The sequence below is a fragment of the Nematolebias whitei genome, chromosome 12, assembly GCF_014905685.2.
Source record: "Nematolebias whitei isolate Nwh7 chromosome 12, NemWhi1, whole genome shotgun sequence".
Taxonomy (NCBI): Eukaryota; Metazoa; Chordata; class Actinopteri; order Cyprinodontiformes; family Rivulidae; genus Nematolebias; species Nematolebias whitei.
In genome coordinates this window covers 10,570,689-10,589,328 of record NC_056509.1, presented here as the reverse complement: position 1 = coordinate 10,589,328, position 18,640 = coordinate 10,570,689, and the positions used below count along the sequence as shown (strand labels likewise).

Sequence of the window (18,640 nt, the reverse complement as noted above, 5' to 3'; positions counted from 1 at the left end):
GCCATGAAATTTGGAAACAACAGATTTTTCCCTTAAAATGATACATTCTCTCAGTTTAAACTTTTGATCTGTGATTTGTGTTCTATTCTGAATAAAATATTAGATGTTGGCACCTCCACATCATTGAATTCAGTTTTTATTCACAGTTTGTTTAGTGTCCCAACTTTTTTGGAATCCGGTTTGTACTTAGAATTGAGTAAAAAAGTGGGGTTAAAAAAAAGACAGTCCAAAGGTTTGTGGTAATATCTGGGTTCAGGTCAAAACTGCACATCTTAATCCCCAGATTAAATGAAATTAGCAGCTCTGTGAAGGTGAATGGAGAAGTTGGACTACAGTTCTGGAACAAACACAGGCTCCGTAACGCTAACCTGTCAACGCTGAACAACAGGAAGCCCGTTGTGTAAATCAGAAAGAGGTTCAACACATGAACCCGACGCAACATCTGCTCTCCATTCTGATGTGCAACAAGAGATGGGGGGGGGGGGGACTAAAACAAAGACAGCGGGTGTTAATGGAGTGAAAGGAAAACTGAAGGGAAATAAAAAGAAGCAGTACGCTGATGGCCCCCATTGCTGAATGTTTGTAGATTTTAGATGGGTGTTTGGAACTGAGCAGGGGGTGCAAGTAAACCTAAATGTTTTTGGTGCAAGATGTTCTAGTGGTAGGAGTTACAATGTGGAGAAAAACAGCTAGGTTTTTTCCTAGTCTGAGTCGACTCAGAGTGACAGATCCTGGCGAGTGGAGGGAGCTACTTTATCCACCACTAGGGGAAACGGTGGAGCCAGGGGTGACAAATGGTGACCTTGACCCCCATGGATTAATCTTCGGCCACCCATATCATTTAAGAAAACTATTCTTTTAAAAAATGCACAAACTAGAAATAATATTTCCCTCAAACCATCAGGGTGGCCGGTTTGCAAGGTGGTGGCCATCTTGGATTTTGACGTGGCAACCCAGTTTTCAAAAAGAATCTTTCTTCTGACACGATGTGGTGACGCACCAAAATGAAAGTCTGTACCTCACAGCTCACAATATGTACGAACAGTTGGACGGGCAGATGGTATTTCCAATTTCCCCTCTTCGCTCCGTGACAGGACAAAAAAAAACAAGAAAGCAGGGAGGACAGAAACCACAGGAGCCTGTGGATGCATCTAAATGCAGCAACGCCATCCAGTTCTGCTCCATCGGCTCACCCAGAGCTCAGCGTGTGCACACCAGGTACCCGCGGTGGCTTCACAAACCTCGTGGTCCAACGCCCCGTTTTCTAACCAAACTTACGAGGGGACATCACACTTTATTTACTTCAATGAGAAAAATTCTGCGGTGAGAAGTCAAAGGTCACACTTTTAACGCACATCAGTGTTGCCATGATGAGCTGCCATAAAAAGAAGCCAAAACAAGTAAACAAAGGCAGCGACGCCAGTAAATACAGGATTATGCAAATGACTGAAACGCCTTAAATTGTTCCAGTTTCAAAAGCAGTGGAAGAGCTGTGGTTTGGCAGTAAATGGGAAGGAACCGACTCGCTAAATAGGGATCAGTCGACCGCTCAAACTTCTGCTTCAGATGGAGAAAATGTGCTCACCACGTGTGTACAGAGCGCACGTTGTTTCTGATTAATGAGCAGAAATGAGAACAATCCCAGACTCATCTCTACTTCGGCTGCTTGTATCTTCACAGTCTGTCCAACACAAACATAACAATACACACTCAAATACACACAGTCAGGGTCAGAAGTTTACATCCACTCATCATGAGCAGGAATGTTAATAAATTAGGGCTTTGAATTATTAATTTAACTATTTTTACCAGGGTGGAATGATTGTACAACTTGAAAGGATTTTTTTGTACCCGGCTGCTGCCCTTGGGTCAAAATGGCCCACGAGCGTTAGTTTTAAAACTGAGCTCATTTTGACCCAATGGCAGCCGGAGTGTTAAAAACAAGAATCAGTGCACAAACATGGATTTATTATGGATTTATCCTAATCCACACACACACACACACAAGCTTAACTAAATCTATATATTCACGTTCTGTTAGTAAGTGGTGCTGAAGGATCTGGAACGTCTTCAATTGACAAGAAAAAAGACTATTAACTAGTCAGGGCCCATGAGTGACTGCAGCTGGGAGTTTCTCTTGTCAGCATGAATGGGATTTGTTTGACAGCACTCAATAAACTTTTGTATCTTTTCTTATATTGTTATGGAATTGTTTTGTACTTTTTTAAAATTAAAAAACTTTATACCATACCATACCATAAACTGAGTAGGAGCCAGAAACTCAAAGATCTCAGTAAAATTCCAAATAACTTGGTTCAGAGCCAACCCAGGAACCATTTGGGCTCGAGCCCCGTCATGAACGGAGTGGTACTGACCAACGAGGACGTCTCGGCTCCAAAACTGGGACTGAAATTAGCATCTGCTCACATTTAGAAAAGACTCTTCAGTTGCAGGTCCTGTGTCATTAACAATGAAGCTGTTGAGGTGGTGCATCAATACAAATATGTAGGAACTGTTCTTGATGACAAACTGACCTTTGCCCCCCCCAGGTGAATTCACTTTGTAAAAAGGCCCATCAGAGAATGTATTTTTATCAGAAGTTGCGGGTTTAATGTTGATTCAACTTTTATGAGAATTTTTTTTTATTGAGTCTCTTCACTTTCACCTTCATCTGTTGGTTTGGACTTTTGATATGTGAGAGCAGGAACAAACTCTCGGGGATTGTCAGGATGTGCAGCAGAACTGCTGGCATAGCCCTACATAACCTCACTGACCTTCAGAACCTCACTGACCTACAGAACCTCAATAACCTACAGAACCTCAGTGACCTACAGAACCTCAATAACCTCAAGAACCTCACAGACCTACAGAACCTCAATAACCTACAGTTCCAAGAACTCGTCTTAAGCGCAGAGGTGACAGGGGCTTCTCTGTAGCAGGACCAAGACTTTGGAACGAGTTACCTCTGCTTGTCAGACAGGCCCCCTCCCTCTCAGTTTTCAAGTCCCGTTTAAAAACGCACTACTATTCAATAGCTTTCAACACAAGATGCTCTGTGTTTTGATGCTGTATGCTCCACACTGGTTTGTTGTCATTATCTGCATCGTTTTTTTTGTCTATATTCTGATTTACCTCATTTTGTATTTTGCTTTGTGCGTTACCTGTTGTTTTGTCTGTACAGCACTTTGGTTGGCTTTGTAGCTGTTTTAAGTGCTTTATAAATAAAGTGGTATGGTATGGAGTTGCCCCTGGTGAGAGGCGCCAAGCAGGCGTGGGCGTACTTATTGCCCCCCAACTTGGTGCCTGTGTGTTGGGGTTCACCCCAGTGAATGAGAGGGTGGCCTCCCTCCGCCTACGTGTGGGGGGACGGGTTCTGACTGTCGTTTGTGCTTATGCACCAAACGGCAGTTCAGATTATCCACCCTTTCTGGAGTCCTTGGAGGGGGTACTGGAAAGTGCACCTCCTGGGGACTCCCTTGTTCTGCTCATGTGGGCAATGACAGTGAGACCTGGAGGGGTGTGGTTGGGAGGAACGGCCCCCCTGATCTGAACCCGAGTGGTGTTCTGTTGTTGGACTTTTGTGCTCGTCATGGATTGTCCATAACGAACACCTTGTTCAAGCATAAGGGTGTCCATATGCGCTCTTGGCACCAGGACACCCTAGGCCGCAGTTCGATGATCGACTTTGTCATCGTCTCATCTGATCTGCGGCCACATGTCTTGGACACTCGTGTGAAGAGAGGGGCGGAGCTGTCAACTGATCACTACCTGGTGGTGAGTTGGCTCCGATGGTGGGGGAGGATGCCAGTCAGACCTGGCAGACCCAAACGTATTGTGAGGGTTTGCTGGGAACGTCTGGCAGAGTCTCCTGTGAGACGGAGTTTCAACTCCCACCTCCGGGAGAACTTTGAACATGTTCCGAGGGAGGTGGGGGACATTGAGTCTGAGTGGACCATGTTTCGTGCCTCTATTGTCGAGGCGGCTTACCAGAGCTGTGGCCGCAAGGTTGTTGGTCCCTGTCGCGGCGGCAATCATCGAACCCGATGGTGGACACCGTCGGTGAGGGATGCTGTCAGGCTGAAGAAGGAGTCCTATCGGGCCTTTTTGGCCTGTGGGACCCCGGAAGCAGCTGATGGGTACCGGCAGTCCAAGCGACATGCGGCTCGGGTGGTTGCTGAGGCAAAAACTCTGACATGGGAGGAGTTCGGAGAGGCCATGGAGAACGACTTCTGTATGGCTTCGAGGCGATTCTGGTCCACCATCCGGCGTCTCAGGGGGGGAAAGTGGTATGCCAGCAACACTGTTTATAGTGGGGGTGGTGTGCTGCTGACCTCAACTCGGGATGTTGTGGGTCGGTGAGCGGAATACTTTGAAGACCTCCTCAATCCCACTGGCACGTCTTCCACTGAGGAAGCAGAGCCTGGGGACTCTGGGTCGGGCCCTCCAATCTCTGGTGCTGAGGTCACTGAGGTGGTTAAAAAGCTCCTCGGTGGCAGGGCCCCAGGGGTGGATGAGATTCGCCCAGAGTTCCTTAAGGCTCTGGATGTTGTAGGGTTGTGTTGGCTTACACGACTCTGCAATATTGCGTGGACATCGGGGGAAGTTCCCCTGGATTGGCAGACCGGGGTGGTGGTCCCCCTATTCAAAACGGGGGACCGTAGAGTGTGTTCCAACTACAGGGGAATCATGCTCTTAAGCCTCCCTGGTAAGGTCTATTCGGGGGTTCTGGAGAGGAGGGTGCGTCGGATAGTTGAACCTCGGATTCAGGAGGAGCAGTGCGGTTTTCGTCCTGGTCATGGAACACTGGACCAGCTCTACACTCTCAGCAGGGTCCTGGAGGGAGCGTGGGAGTTTGCCCAACCGCCCGGCTACATGTGCTTTGTGGACTTGGAGAAGGTGTTCGACCGCGTCCCTCGGGGGACCCTGTGGGGGGTACTCTGGGAGTATGGGGTACCGGGCCCTTTGATACAGGCTGTTAGGTCCCTGTATGACCGATGTCAGAGCCTGGTCCGCATCGCCGGCAGTAAGTCGGGCTTGTTCCCGGTGAGAGTTGGACTCCGCCAAGGTTGCCCTTTGTCACCGATTCTGTTCATAACTTTTATGGACAGAATTTCTAGGCGCAGCCAAGGTGTTGAGGGGATCCGTTTTGGTGGCCTTAGGATTGCGTCTCTGCTTTTTGCAGATGATGTGATCTTATTGGCTTCATCAGATCGTGATCTACAGCTTTCGCTGGAGCGGTTCGCAGCCGAATGCGACGCGGCCGGGATAAGGATCAGTTCCTCCAAATCCGAGGCCATGGTCTTGAGCCGGAAGATGGTAGAGTGCCCTCTCCAGGTCAGGGAGGAGGTCCTACCCCAAGTGGAGGAGTTCAAGTATCTTGGGGTCTTGTTCACGAATGAGGGAAAAATGGAGCGTGAGATCGATAGGCGGATAGGTGCAGCGTCTGCAGTGAAGCAGGCGCTGTACAGGTCTGTCGTGGTGAAGAGAGAGCTGAGTCAAAAGGCGAAGCTCTCAATTTACCGATCGATCTACGTTCCTACACTCATCTATGGTCACGAGCTTTGGGTTGTGACCAAAAGAATGAGATCTCGGATACAAGCGGCCGAAATGAGTTTTCTCCGCAGGGTGTCTGGGCTCTCCCTTAGAGACGGGGTGAGAAGCTCGATCATCCGGGAGGGACTCAGAGTAGAGCTGCTGCTTCTCCACGTCGAGAGGAGCCAGTTGAGGTGGCTTGGGCATCTGTTTAGGATGCCTTCTGGACGCCTCCCTGGTGAGGTGTTCCGGACACGTCCCACCGGAAGGAGGCCCAGAGGAAGACCCAGGACATGCTGGAGGGACTATGTTTCTCGGCTGGCCTGGGAACGCCTCGGGATTCCCCCGGAAGAGCTGGCCCAAGTGGCTGGGGAGAGGGAAGTCTGGGCCTCCCTACTTAGGCTGTTACCCCCGCGACCCGACCCCGGATAAGTGGAAGAAAATGGATGGATTGTATGGTATGGTATTGTAGATGAACAGATGCTGAGATATATTCATCAATTAAAACGGATTCTTCATTTTTCTGGACTGAATATAAACGTGCATTGAATTTAATGAAATGTGGACGTGAGACGTTAATTATCTTTGACTCACCACGACAGTGGGTCATTTATTAACAGAATCAAGTTTAACACATCAAACATTTACATTAATTTGGCAAAATATGAAAATAACAATTAATCAGCGAGCTGTACAATTATGATCAATTATTCACACGGCGGTGGATGAGCACTTTACACAGACATTTCTAAATTATCTGGAATGATTTCTACTTGATAGAAGAATTTAAAGATGGAAAATGAAGTTTAAAGGGAGTAAAAGATGGTGTGTGAGTGAAAAGTGTTGACAGGACGACACCCTCCATCCGACCCAGCTTTTCCTCGGTACGCTCAGTAGTGGACTAGACTCATTTACCTCTCTGACGATGAATCAGAAGAAGAGGAGCTCCAGTTAACGCTACCTTTCAGCGTCTCCGTAGGATGGCAGAGATATATCCGGAGTGGTGACAAGACTTTGTCAACAACAGTTCACCTCACAGGGTGGACTTCACATGAGTGGGGTTCTTCAGAAGTTCCACTCAGAGGTGGAAGATGTTATAATCCAAACTCGGAAGAGCCTTATCATGGCTGGACTTCTGTTCTCCCAAACGACTGGAGCTGCAAACTCTCCAGCCCGACTCCAACGGCAACTCACAGAACAACGACTTCACAGAACTGCGAACATCTCAGAACTGAGAACTGGGCACATCACAGAACGGCCACTTCACCGAACTGGGAGAACTAGGAAGTACCGACATTTTAAAGGGCTCTATTCCCGGTTCATTTGAGAGTTCCTGATTGGTCAATATCAACCATACAGGGGTGTGTTTTGTGATGTAAGAGGTTACTAGAAGTCAGAAAACAGCAAGAATGTTATTGGAACAGATTGAAAATGTTCCCAGACAGGCGAGAGAAATGTTTGGGCGAGTTTGGAGAAACAGGTGCCAACTTCTCTGTTTACGTCTGAGAGGATTTAAAACAAGACAGTTGTTCCAACACTTGTCTGCTTCGACTCCTGGCCTTGGAAAACGTACACTGCTCATTCAAAGACAGAAATCAGAAAATGCATAATTACTCTGTAACAGGCCTTAACATGAATTCTACTTTGCATAAGCAACTAAAAAATCATTGTTACTGTTTTACAGTTAATAAAATTGATTAGTTCACTGTAACATCTAAAATGTTTGAACTGAAACACTTTGATTATCAAACATTTGTAAAACAGTAATGATAATAGAAAAGAGAGTGTTCTTTCACTTGAATTTTCAAGAAAGAAAGTCTCAGGATGGGTGAACCTGTCAATGAAATGACAGTTTCTGTCCCACAAGGTTCTTAAGGTCAAGGGTTTTGACCTTAGGCTTAGTTTTGACATCAGGTCAAGTTCACTACAGTATGGTATGGTATGGTACAGAACCTCACAGACCTACAGAACCTCAATAACCTACAGAACCTCACTGACCCACACAACCTCAATAACCTCCAGAACCTCACTGACCTGCAGAACGTCACTGAACTCCAGAACCTCACTAACCTGCAGAACCTCACTGACCTACAGAACCTCAATGACCTGCAAAACCTCACTGACCTGCAGAACCTCACTAACCTGCAAAATCTCACTGACCTGCAGAACCTCACTGACCTACAGAACTTCACTAACCTGCAGAACCTCACTGACCTACAGAACCTCACTGACCTACAGAACCTCAATGACCTACAGAACTTCAATGACCTACAGAACCTCACTGACCTGCAGAACCTCACTGACCTACTCAAGGCTAGGTCAGTAAACAAGGCCAGGCTGATTCTGGCAGATCCTGATCACCAATCCATGTTGAGTTCAGGTTGTTTCCATCTGGACGCAGGTATTTGCTGCCCAGATGTAGAACGAACAGACTGAAAATCTCAGTGGTAGCATGATGGAACAGTGGTTAGCACTGGTGCCTCATAGCAAGAAGGTCCTGGGTTCAATTCAATTCAATTCAGTTTATTTATATAGCGCCAAATCACAACAAAGTTGTCTCAGGGCACTTTACAGAAACATTCACATTCATAAAAGCCAATTAGTAAAGTTCTCTATCTAAGGAATCCAGCAGACAAGTTGAATCTTGGCTTTGTTGCAGTCTCCCATCCTGAGCAAGCACAGTGGCAACAGTGGAAAGGAAAAACTCCCTTTTAAAAGGAAGAAACCTCCAGCAGAACCAGGCTCAGGACAAGTGGCCATCTGCTTTGACCGGCTGGTTCAATCCCCAGTTGGACCTGGGGTCTTTTTGTGTGGAGTGTGCATGTTCTTCTTGTGCTGCGTGGGTTTAATCCGAGTACTCCGGTTTCCTCCCACAGACCAAAAACGTATGTCAGGCTGCCTTCAGGCCCAGGCCTCTCTTGCAAAGGAGATCTGTTATCTAAGTGGGATTTGCCTGATTAAATAAAGGTTAATAAAAATAACACATTCATCCCTGTAGTGATCAGGCCTCTCAAAGAACAAAGATGGTTTCTGTTAATTTAATATCTTAATATCTTAATGTCTTGTCTAGTATGGACGTTTTGTTTAACTACTCACTGTGAAACAAATCGCCCCTTGAGGATAATAAAGATTCTTGAACTTGTCTGATGATATGAACATAGTAAAGCAATAATAATCTGTGTCACATGACATGAGTGAGTTCTGATCCATCTGGACCTGAAGGAAACAAACTTTTGTCCTCCTACCTGATCCCAGCGACCTGGATCGGACTCTGCAGATGCTCCTGCAAGCGCTGGTGGTGATGAAGGGAGGCGGGGGAGGACGGGTGATGAGGGTGTGAGTATGTGCAGGTGGAGAGGCAGGGCGGGCAGGATGCAACGGTGCCCTGGTGGGGGTCAGAGGTCAGGCTCTGGAAGAGAGGGCACTCCTGTTGACCGCAGGGGCAGCACAGGGTGGAGCGGAGATGGCAGTGGGGGCAACAGAATGAAGAAGGTGGGGGCAGGGTGGAGGGAAGGGGGTGTCTGGCTGGACTCTGGGGGTCTTTGACAGCGGGGGAGGGCGAAGCTGCTGATGGTGGGGGCAGATTCCTCAGGGAACCATTCTGTTGGAGGACGCTGCCGTTCTGACTTGGCCTCTCGACGTGCGGCGGCTGAACTCCAGACTCATCAGCTGATGGAGGGTCCTGGCTACTGCAGGACGGGGGGGTTCTGTTTGTGCTCAGAGGATGGGGGCCTCCATTGCTGAGTGATGGAGGGTCTCCATCGGCATCACTGAGGGCCATCGTCCTATCGCTGTGGGCCTTGTGCTGACTCTGAGAAAAACGGAACAAAAAACACGTGTCAGATACGTCCTTCTGTTTGCTCTAGAAGGAAACAGTGACACACAGAGAGTCAGTTCACGTGTGGTTGATTGATTCAATCTTGAAAAGAAGCAGCGACTTTCTGAGACGAAGCACAAACAACCAGCTCCGGGACAGCAGCGTCTTGGCAAACGTAGACCTACAAATATGAACCAGTCATATCTGATGTATCTGCAGAGCTGACAGAAACAATAATTATCTTGATAATGAGTTCTGCTGAGATTTGTTTTCAACGAGACAGAAAACACATCAGCTTTTTAAAATAAGTTCATGAACGGAGCCTGAATCACAAAAAGTCATGTTTTATTTTAAGAACTAATCATCTGCATCAACAGAACACGGTTCGTTTAGTTTCAGCTCTTTGGCACGAACCAAACAGAAATCAGTCATTTTCAAACTGGACCATCTCATTGCAACAAAAACTACCAAGAAAAAAGAGAACGATGGAGGGAAAGCTATCACAACAAGCTATCACAACAAGCCATCATGGAACGAGTGAGACAAAAACAAAGCATGTAAAATATAATGATTTTTATACAGTGAAGAAGATTTAACACTGAACTTATGTAGTATCTGTAGGGTGGGTAAAAATAAAGTTTCTGGAGGTATACCGACGTCCCCATCGCTGAGAGATATCTTGAATGTTTTGAAGATGAGTGGAGAAAAAAATTGAACACAGAATGAAAGTAAACAATGTTTTGGGTGGAAAATATTCAAGTGTGTGGGAGTTACACTGTGGAGAAGAACAGAGGAACCGTAATTTCTGGACTATAATCAGCTACTTTTTTCACAGGCTTTGAACACCATGGCTGCAGCTAATTTATGGATTTTTTTTTTTTTTTTTTTAAACGGGCTAACAAGCTTCCTGCTGCCAAAACATTTAGCTTTGTCACACCCGGGCACTCACATTAGAGTTACATTCGGGCCCAAAAAAATCCAACCCGACCCGGCCCCAGCCCATAGCCACCATTTCCAAACCCGACCCGACCCAACGAATTAACAGTAATTACAGGTCCAAACCCGAAAAAAACGGACATTTTTAATAAGATTTGTCTGCATATATAGTGGCCCCTCGCTACTTTGTGGTTTGTTGGGACCTCCGCACTGCAGACCAGCATGTCAGAGACACAGCCCTGTATCCTCACATACTGTGGGCATCCAGTGAGGTAATCCAGTATCCACTGGGACATGTGGTGATCCACTCCTGATAACTCCAGCTTGTCCCACAGAAGTCCTGGCTGGATGGTGTTGAAAGCACTGGAGAAATCAAAGAACATGATCCTGACGGTGCTTCCAGGTTTCTCCAGGTGGGTCAGAGCTTGGTGCCTGAGGTAGATGAGGGCATCATCCACCCCGATGCCAGGCCGGTAGGCAAACTGCAACGGATCCAACGAAGACCTCAGCAGGTGGCAAAAATAGTTGAGGACCAGCCTCTCGAGTATCTTCATCAAATGTGAGGTCAGAGCCACCGGCCTGTTGTTACTGAGGTCCTTGGGATGTTTGGTTTTTGGTACCGGTACCACACAGGAGGTCTTCCACAGCTGTGGTACTTTCCCCAGCTTCAGGCTCAGATTGAACATAAATCCCATGATGCCACACAGATGATCTGAGCAGCACCTCAGGAGCCTGGAGCTGATTCCATCTGGACCTGCAGCTTTACACACCTTGATCTTTCACAGCTCATTCCTCACCTGAAGAGTTGAGAGGGACAAGATGGAGGTGGGGGAAGGGTGCTGTGAGATGAAGTTTCCTGGAATGAAGGGGGAGGCTAATGGCTGAGAACAGTTTGCTGCTCACATGGCAGTCAGCAGCAAACTGGTTGATCCACTCTGAGAAGGTGTTATTTATAAGACTGAGCTGAATACAGCACCTCAGACTGAAGAAATCTTTCGGATGAAAGACGAAATGTTTCCACTTTTTTTTTTGTTTTGTTTTTTGAATGTCCAGAGGACCAGACATAACTTTTTAAGATTTTTCTACCTGGATTATTGAGCATGCATCAAGATACAGTATTTACAGTGATTCACACAGCTTGAGACTGAATATTAAAAATATCAAGGAACAAAAGAGTGATTTATACATTTTATGCTTTTTACTGCATTGATATAAACACATGGATGAAGGTGTTGAAGTAAAACATGTCCAGTTTAGACTTCATCTGATCAATCAATCATCGATCCATTCATCACACTATACCCGTTCAACAGTTATTGTTAAGTGGACCCCCTGATCATCTGAGCTGCCAGTGCTATGTCAGCAGACTCCTTCTCTGCACTTCCTCTGCAAGCAACACGGAATGCGGAAATGGCTAGCAGTAATCCTTGGTTGTCGAAGCTGTACCCACGCAGGACATCTGGACTGCTCCCTGGTTCTGGCCTGTACTTCATGTGACACTTGCAGAGACTGAAGATGCATAAGTTGATCGAGTGTGGGCACAAAACACATGTTGGGAAGACTATGCAGCATCGAAGGAAGAGCAGGGAGGTCTGGAGCCATGTGGTGCAGAATGATGCTACACAGGACTTCTCAGGTGGGCACTGGTAAGACCTCAGTGAGCCCTGTGGCACAGGCCCAAATTTGGATGGTACCAGCTCCAAAGCTTAAATCTCTAGGATAAGTGCGACAAGTGGTTGGGACTCCAGCTGGTGTAGTTTTTCTCCCGATGCCAGGATGTCATGATCTGGAAGTGGTCCTACAAACACACGAGTGACATAATCACAATAAGTTTAGACAAAGGAAACATGGACATAAAAACATTAACCCAAAGGTTATACCTGTGAAAGCTCTGTAAAGCATGGAGTGTAAACATCTTTTCCCCACAGTTTTGGGCTTTCGCACCACCACCTTGCTGGCAGGTTCAGGATGGATTCCCTTACAAGAAATAAACATACAAATATGTAAAATAAATTAAAAAATAAATAAATGTAAAGGGACAAGTGAGCAATTTGGTAGGACACAGTGGGACAGATTTGAGAGTTAAGATTTTTACTTAACTTGCAAATATTACTAATTCATAGAGGTTGAACCTGCATTTATTCATTACCTACAAAAACAAACAATTCCAAACAAGTTAGTAGAGAAAATTATATTTGACACAAGTAATATTGAGACTGAAAATTTCACATGGCACTAACAATATACAGGTGGGAAAGTTATTACAATTATTGTTATTATGAGAATCATAACCATCATATACCAAATAATATAACAGAAAAGAATGTTTTCCACTTATTTTATTTTTTGTTTTACCTGTGTTCTTTGTCTGTGCCATCTTTGTAAATCTCTTGTGCAGGCCAGTGCAGGAGGACCAGTTGGCAGCTGGAGTTGGGAGTAGTGTGCAGTCTGGTAAAAAAAAAAAAAAAAAGAAAAAAAAGTGCAACTACATGGTTACAAAAATCTTTACCAGCTGCACTTCTACAGAAATAAGCAAACAAATCAGCCCTTTCTTTTTTGAACACCCAGTCAGATCTAAAATAGATCTGTTTTTAACACATATATATATATATATAAATTAATACTTGTTATAACATATTTAGCTTTTAACAAGTAATAGATCGTATAATAGATTGATTCACTTAACACATCACCTTACATATACACAGCACGCTACATACACACATAAACATATGTTTGGCACTAATGTAACCTCATAAAAATATAATTAAAAATTTTATATCATGTCTGTCTCAAATACTCCAAATAATTTAGCACACTAAATTAGACTTCTTTATTACGATGTTTATGTACTTCATATGTTGTAGCTAACGGTTAGCTCGCTAAGCTACGTCTTTTCTTACCTTGATAGTTGTTGATATTTTCTTCAAGGAAGAACTTTTATCCTTTCACGTTTATTGGTTCGAGAATTCGCCGCTGCGATTTCCTCCTCAGCAGCGAAAGAAACGGTTGCAAATTAAGCAAAGATGTTGAAAAGAGAGACATTTCTCCTTAGTGCAAAGACTCTCAAAATAGGAAGTGTCGGTTTCCGGTTGTCGTGAAAAAGACGTCACAAAAAAGTCTTCTTGTTGCAGACACAATAAATAAGCCGAGCTGCCGCAATAAAAATTGTGTTAAAAATATGAGCGTTGTGTTGGACTGACCTGACGTTGCAGACAATAAGGTTAAAATGCCTTGTGATTTTTCCGCCAAATGCTACGTAAATCTGTGACATTTTGACTAGTCAAAATAATTATTCTAGATATCTTGAACGTCATTCTGACTAGTCAAAATGTTAATTCAAGATATCTTAAATAGAAAAGCCGTCTACATGAAAAAATATTCAATATATTTTGAATTCATTTTGAGATATCTTAAAAGGAACTTCGACTAGTCATAAGTACAGTTCTAGATATCTTTAAGTTAGTTTTGCCTAGTCGTTATTTGCTATCAAGATATCTGCAATTTAATTTGCACTAGTCAAATCTATGTGATATCTAAAAATACATTTAAGATATCTTGAATAATGACGTAATTTAAGATATCTTTAATTGCAATTATGACTAGTCAGAACTAAAAGCAAGAGATCTTGAAAGCAAATAATGACTAGTCAAAAGTCACTTAGAGATATCTAGAACTGTATTTTTGACTAGTCAAAAATCAGTTTGAGATATCTTGAATTGAAGCCTCCATACACCTCAATGGTAAATCTGACGTCATTATGACTAGTCAGAATGTAATTAGAGATATCTTAAATGAGTATTTTGACTAGTCAAAATATAATTAAAGATATCTTAAATAACTAATATGTCTAGTCACAAATCAGTTTCAGATATCGGGAATGTAAGCGTGGTGAATCCGATTTTATGTTAAAATGGCTTGCCGTAGTTGGAGAGGACGATGATGATTGGGGGGAGGGGGGAGAGACTCCAGGACCTCTGGAGCTATGAGAAAGCAGAGCGCTGAGGGAAACCCAGATGAAATCATCAGAGTGCCTCTCACAGCTGTCAACAAACTGAACAGAGTCGATTTAAGATGAAATGAGTGTGTAAAATAAAGATATATAATTTAATGTCATGCAATGAGAAATGTTTAATTAAAAATCTCAAACAAAAACTACAGTCGTTTTCACACCTGATAGTCCGGTAGACTCAGTTTGATCAGGGACCAAAATTCAGAACATTTGTTTACATTTCAGCTGGTGCAGTTCACATTCACACAGCAGAGTCAGTCGAGCCAACCTGTTACCCCCCCCCCCCCCCCCCCTCACCTGTGGTGGCGCTGCACCAAGAACTACTGAAGGAAACGACACAAAAACTTCTGAAGAAGACACTTCTTCTTCTTCTTCTTCTGGAAATAAAAACCAAAATGGAGTGGTGTCAAATTTTAGCGGTTTTAGTATTTCTGTTTGATCATTTCTCAACAATGGACTCAGCATGAGTGGAAGATGAGGCAGAAGACCATGGAGAATGTTATTTTTCACACAAGGCTGCTGACGGCTCCGTATGAGGTAAGAGAAATGTGTGTTTGTTTTGTTTGTATATACCCAGAATGCCCTGCTCTGTAGTCCACTTCCTGCTTTTGGAGCAGTCTCCGGTCTGCTTGCATTCACAATGCATTCGAACCACACCAGAGTTCACTTCAACCGAACCAAGACCTAAGTATTTAGGCAGACCAAAGTTCACTTTTTTGGTCGGCATGAGAGTTCGATTGCACATTCACACCTCCCCAAACAAACCGGACTTTCTAGGCAAATGGACTAGAGTTCGATTAAAGTGGACTAAACAGGACTGGTGTGAATGCACCCTACATCAAAGGTTCATCAGGAACATGACTTCTGGTAGCAGATTATCTTCACATGTAAATTAAATAACACAACAATAGGACTTTAGCTGAACAAGTAAGAAAACTCAGCACCATTTGGAGCTCTACAACTCATCATTTAAAGGTTAACCCAGAAAGTTAGACCTTACATGACTAAAGCACTATTTCCATATCTTTAAAGTTTTACCAATCACAATTTAAGTTCAATGATTTTTGGAGGTTTTACCACAGAATGTTCAATTTAGATGATGATATCATACGCTAACTTCTGAGCTGCCTAAATGTTCCATACCTTGTCTTTTTCGGACACAGTCTGAGGCTTACTGTGTTTCTGTCTGTCTATTGAAGTGAGACACATGAGCATATGGTTACAATAGTGACCCTACAGAGCCGCAGGCAGCAGTTTAAACATTTCCTGATTTGTTAGTTTGATTCACACTTCTTCACATAATCAAAATTGTATTTTGTCAGCTTAGGTTATTAAAAAAAGATAATCCCTAATTCCTGTTAAGCTTCAGAGTAAATGTTTTAGGATGTTGGAAGCTGCACACCCCTCAGTTTCTTTAGGAACTTTATAGTTATTTTTATAAAGTTTATGTTACGGTTCAACATAGGTGATGACGAAGGGTTTCTCCTGCTGCCTATCATGTCAGGGTTAGGATTATTGGGGGGGGGGGGGGGGGGGTGAGAGAGGCGCATAACGCAATCCCTTTAATTAACGCTAATAGGCAGCAATTACTAAAAATCACTCAAGAAATGGTTAATAAGAGCAACATGAAGCAGGCTCAGGATGCAGTCCTCTAACAGGTTTCTGGTTGTCAGGAGAGACCCTGGACCAGTAAGAGGCCCTAGTGTCCCCCCAAGGACACATAGTTCCAGCTAGGTTGTTAAAAATACCGAGTGGAAGGGTTGCTCCAGGCTGCAGTAATCAGTTATTTCATCATCTCTTCAACATACACAGTTACAAACATGAGAAATACTCTACTTTAAATAATGAGTGTGGTTCAGTAAATGGACTGTAGAACTTTCTATCTAACCAAGACACTCAAAGCTCTTTACAACACTCTGTGAGCTCATTTACCTCCACATACACATTCATACAGCACTCTACTAGACACACATGCACACATTCATACAGCACTCTACTACTACACACACACACATTCATACAGCACTCTAATACACACACATTCATACAGCACTCTACTACACACACACATTCATACAGCACTCTACTACACACACACATACATACAGCACTCTACTAGACATACATTCATACAGCACTCTACTACAAACACACATTCATATAGCACTCTACTACACACACACATTCATACAGCACTTTACTACACACACATTCATACTGTACTCTACTACAAACACACATTCATACAGCACTCTACTACACACACACACATTCATACAGCACTCTACTACACACACATTCACACATCACTCTACTACACATGCATTCATACAGCACTCTACTACACACACATTCATACAGCACTCTACTACACATGCATTCATACAGCACTCTACTACACACACATTCATACAGCAATGTAGTGGACTAGGCCTCCGACCAAAACCTGCCTCTGAAGACCTTCATGGGACAGGAACTGTTATTTCATTGATTTGAATCCAGAAATACAAATTAGCTCATCCAGAGACTTTCTAATTGTATCCTGAACTAATCAATTGAAAGAACACTCTCTGTTTTTATATTATCATTACTATTTTACAATATCTTAATAATCAAAAGTGAGTTTAGTTCATACCATTTTTAAATGTTGAAGTGAACCACTCATTTTAAATCAACTGTGAAACAGTATTAATTATTTTTTAATCCTCATTCAAATTAGAAATCAAGTTAAATGTCTATTTTAAAAAAGTAATTATGCATTTTTTGATCTTCTGTCTGAAATGAGAACGAGTGATGTCGGTCAAAAGTCGGAGACAGTCAAGAAACAAGTTGTTAGAACGGGCTGTCGTGTTTTTAAACCTCTCAGACAGTAAACAAGAGAACTGGCACCTGCAGTGTTTCTCACTTCGCCAAAACACGTCTCTGTCTGTTCCTAAACATTTCTGCTGTTTTCTTGACTTGTAAAAACCCTTTGACGTCACTAGAACTACACCCCTGTTGGTTGCTTCAACCAATGAGGACGTACTAAAAGTGACCGGAAGCAGAACTCTTTAAAAGTCGACACTTCCTGGAACTATTGGTCGGCGGAGATCTTCTGAAGTCTTCTTGAGTCTTCTGGAGTACTGTGGAGTAGTTCTGGAGTTTTTCCACTGCTGAATGGAACTTCGGACTCAGTTTTCCAGGCTGATGGAGTCATCCATCTCTACAGGAGTCACGGCGTCTCGCTGAGGCTCCACCAGGCGAATGCCCTACAACTTCTGAGGAAGTTGTTCTGTAGAACGGAGTATCTCACGACTTCTGCAGAGTCGCAGCCGCCCTGAGGAGACGCTGAAAGGTAGCGTGCCAGGGACCTCTTGACCACAGCGGACCCATCCTCTGCCAAGGTAAAAAGTCGTCACGAGCTTCACTACAAGTGTACCGCGGCGAGCTGCGTTTGAAAGGAGCGTGTTGTCCTGGTCTACAGACATAACTCTTCCCCCACATCTTCCTTTAAACTCCTCCATATTTCCCATCTTTAAAACTCTTCTATCTTGCCAGTAATTAATCCAGATATCTTCAGAAACGTCTGTTGTTTTTATTAAGTAAAAAGTGCCAAGTTTTATTAATCAGAACCAGACCAGTCTAATCAAGTGTACAATGTTTTGATGTTAAATTTTGATTCTGTTAATAAATGACCACATTTATTTTGATTGGTCAAAGAAAATTAACGTCTCATGTCACTGATTAAACCATCTACGCACAGTACCTCTGTCACATATCTGTAAGTAGCTCGAAAAAGAGAGAACCCGTAAATTTAAAATACGACTGTAGTGAAGCTCTGAAGCTAATCGAGCCTGTTAGAACACTAAAGCCCTCTACTACACATGCATTCATACAGCACTCTACTACACATGCATTCATACAGCACTCTACTACACAAAAACATTCATGCAGCCCTCTACTACACAGACACATTCATACAGCACTCTACTAAACACACATTCAAACAGCAATCTACTACACACACATTCATACAGCACTCTACTACACACGCATTCGTACAGCAGTCTACTACACACACAGTTATACAGCGCTCTACTACACACACACATTCACATTCATACAGCACTCTACTACACACACATTCATACAGCACTCTACTACACATGCATTCATATAGCACTCTACTACACACACACACATATTCATACAGCACTCTACTATACACACATATTCATACAGCACTCTACCACACAAACACATTCATACAGCAATCAACTAGACACATTCATACAGCACTTTACTACACACAAACACGTTCATACAGCCCTCAACTACACACACACATTCATACAGCACTCTAC

The 18,640-nt window shown here is 43.7% G+C and overlaps 1 protein-coding gene across 1 annotated transcript in view; it reads right to left on the bottom strand.

Moving 5' to 3' along the window:
- Positions 1–8,747: 8,747 nt before the first annotated feature.
- The window catches only part of disp1 (dispatched homolog 1 (Drosophila)), a 14,022-nt gene continuing 4,129 nt past the window's right edge, over positions 8,748–18,640 (bottom strand). The window contains exon 2 of the mRNA XM_037685270.1: positions 8,748–9,343. Coding sequence (XP_037541198.1) covers positions 8,774–9,313 — 540 coding nt within the window. The 5' untranslated portion in view covers positions 9,314–9,343 and the 3' untranslated portion in view covers positions 8,748–8,773. The remainder of the gene's footprint in view (positions 9,344–18,640) is intronic.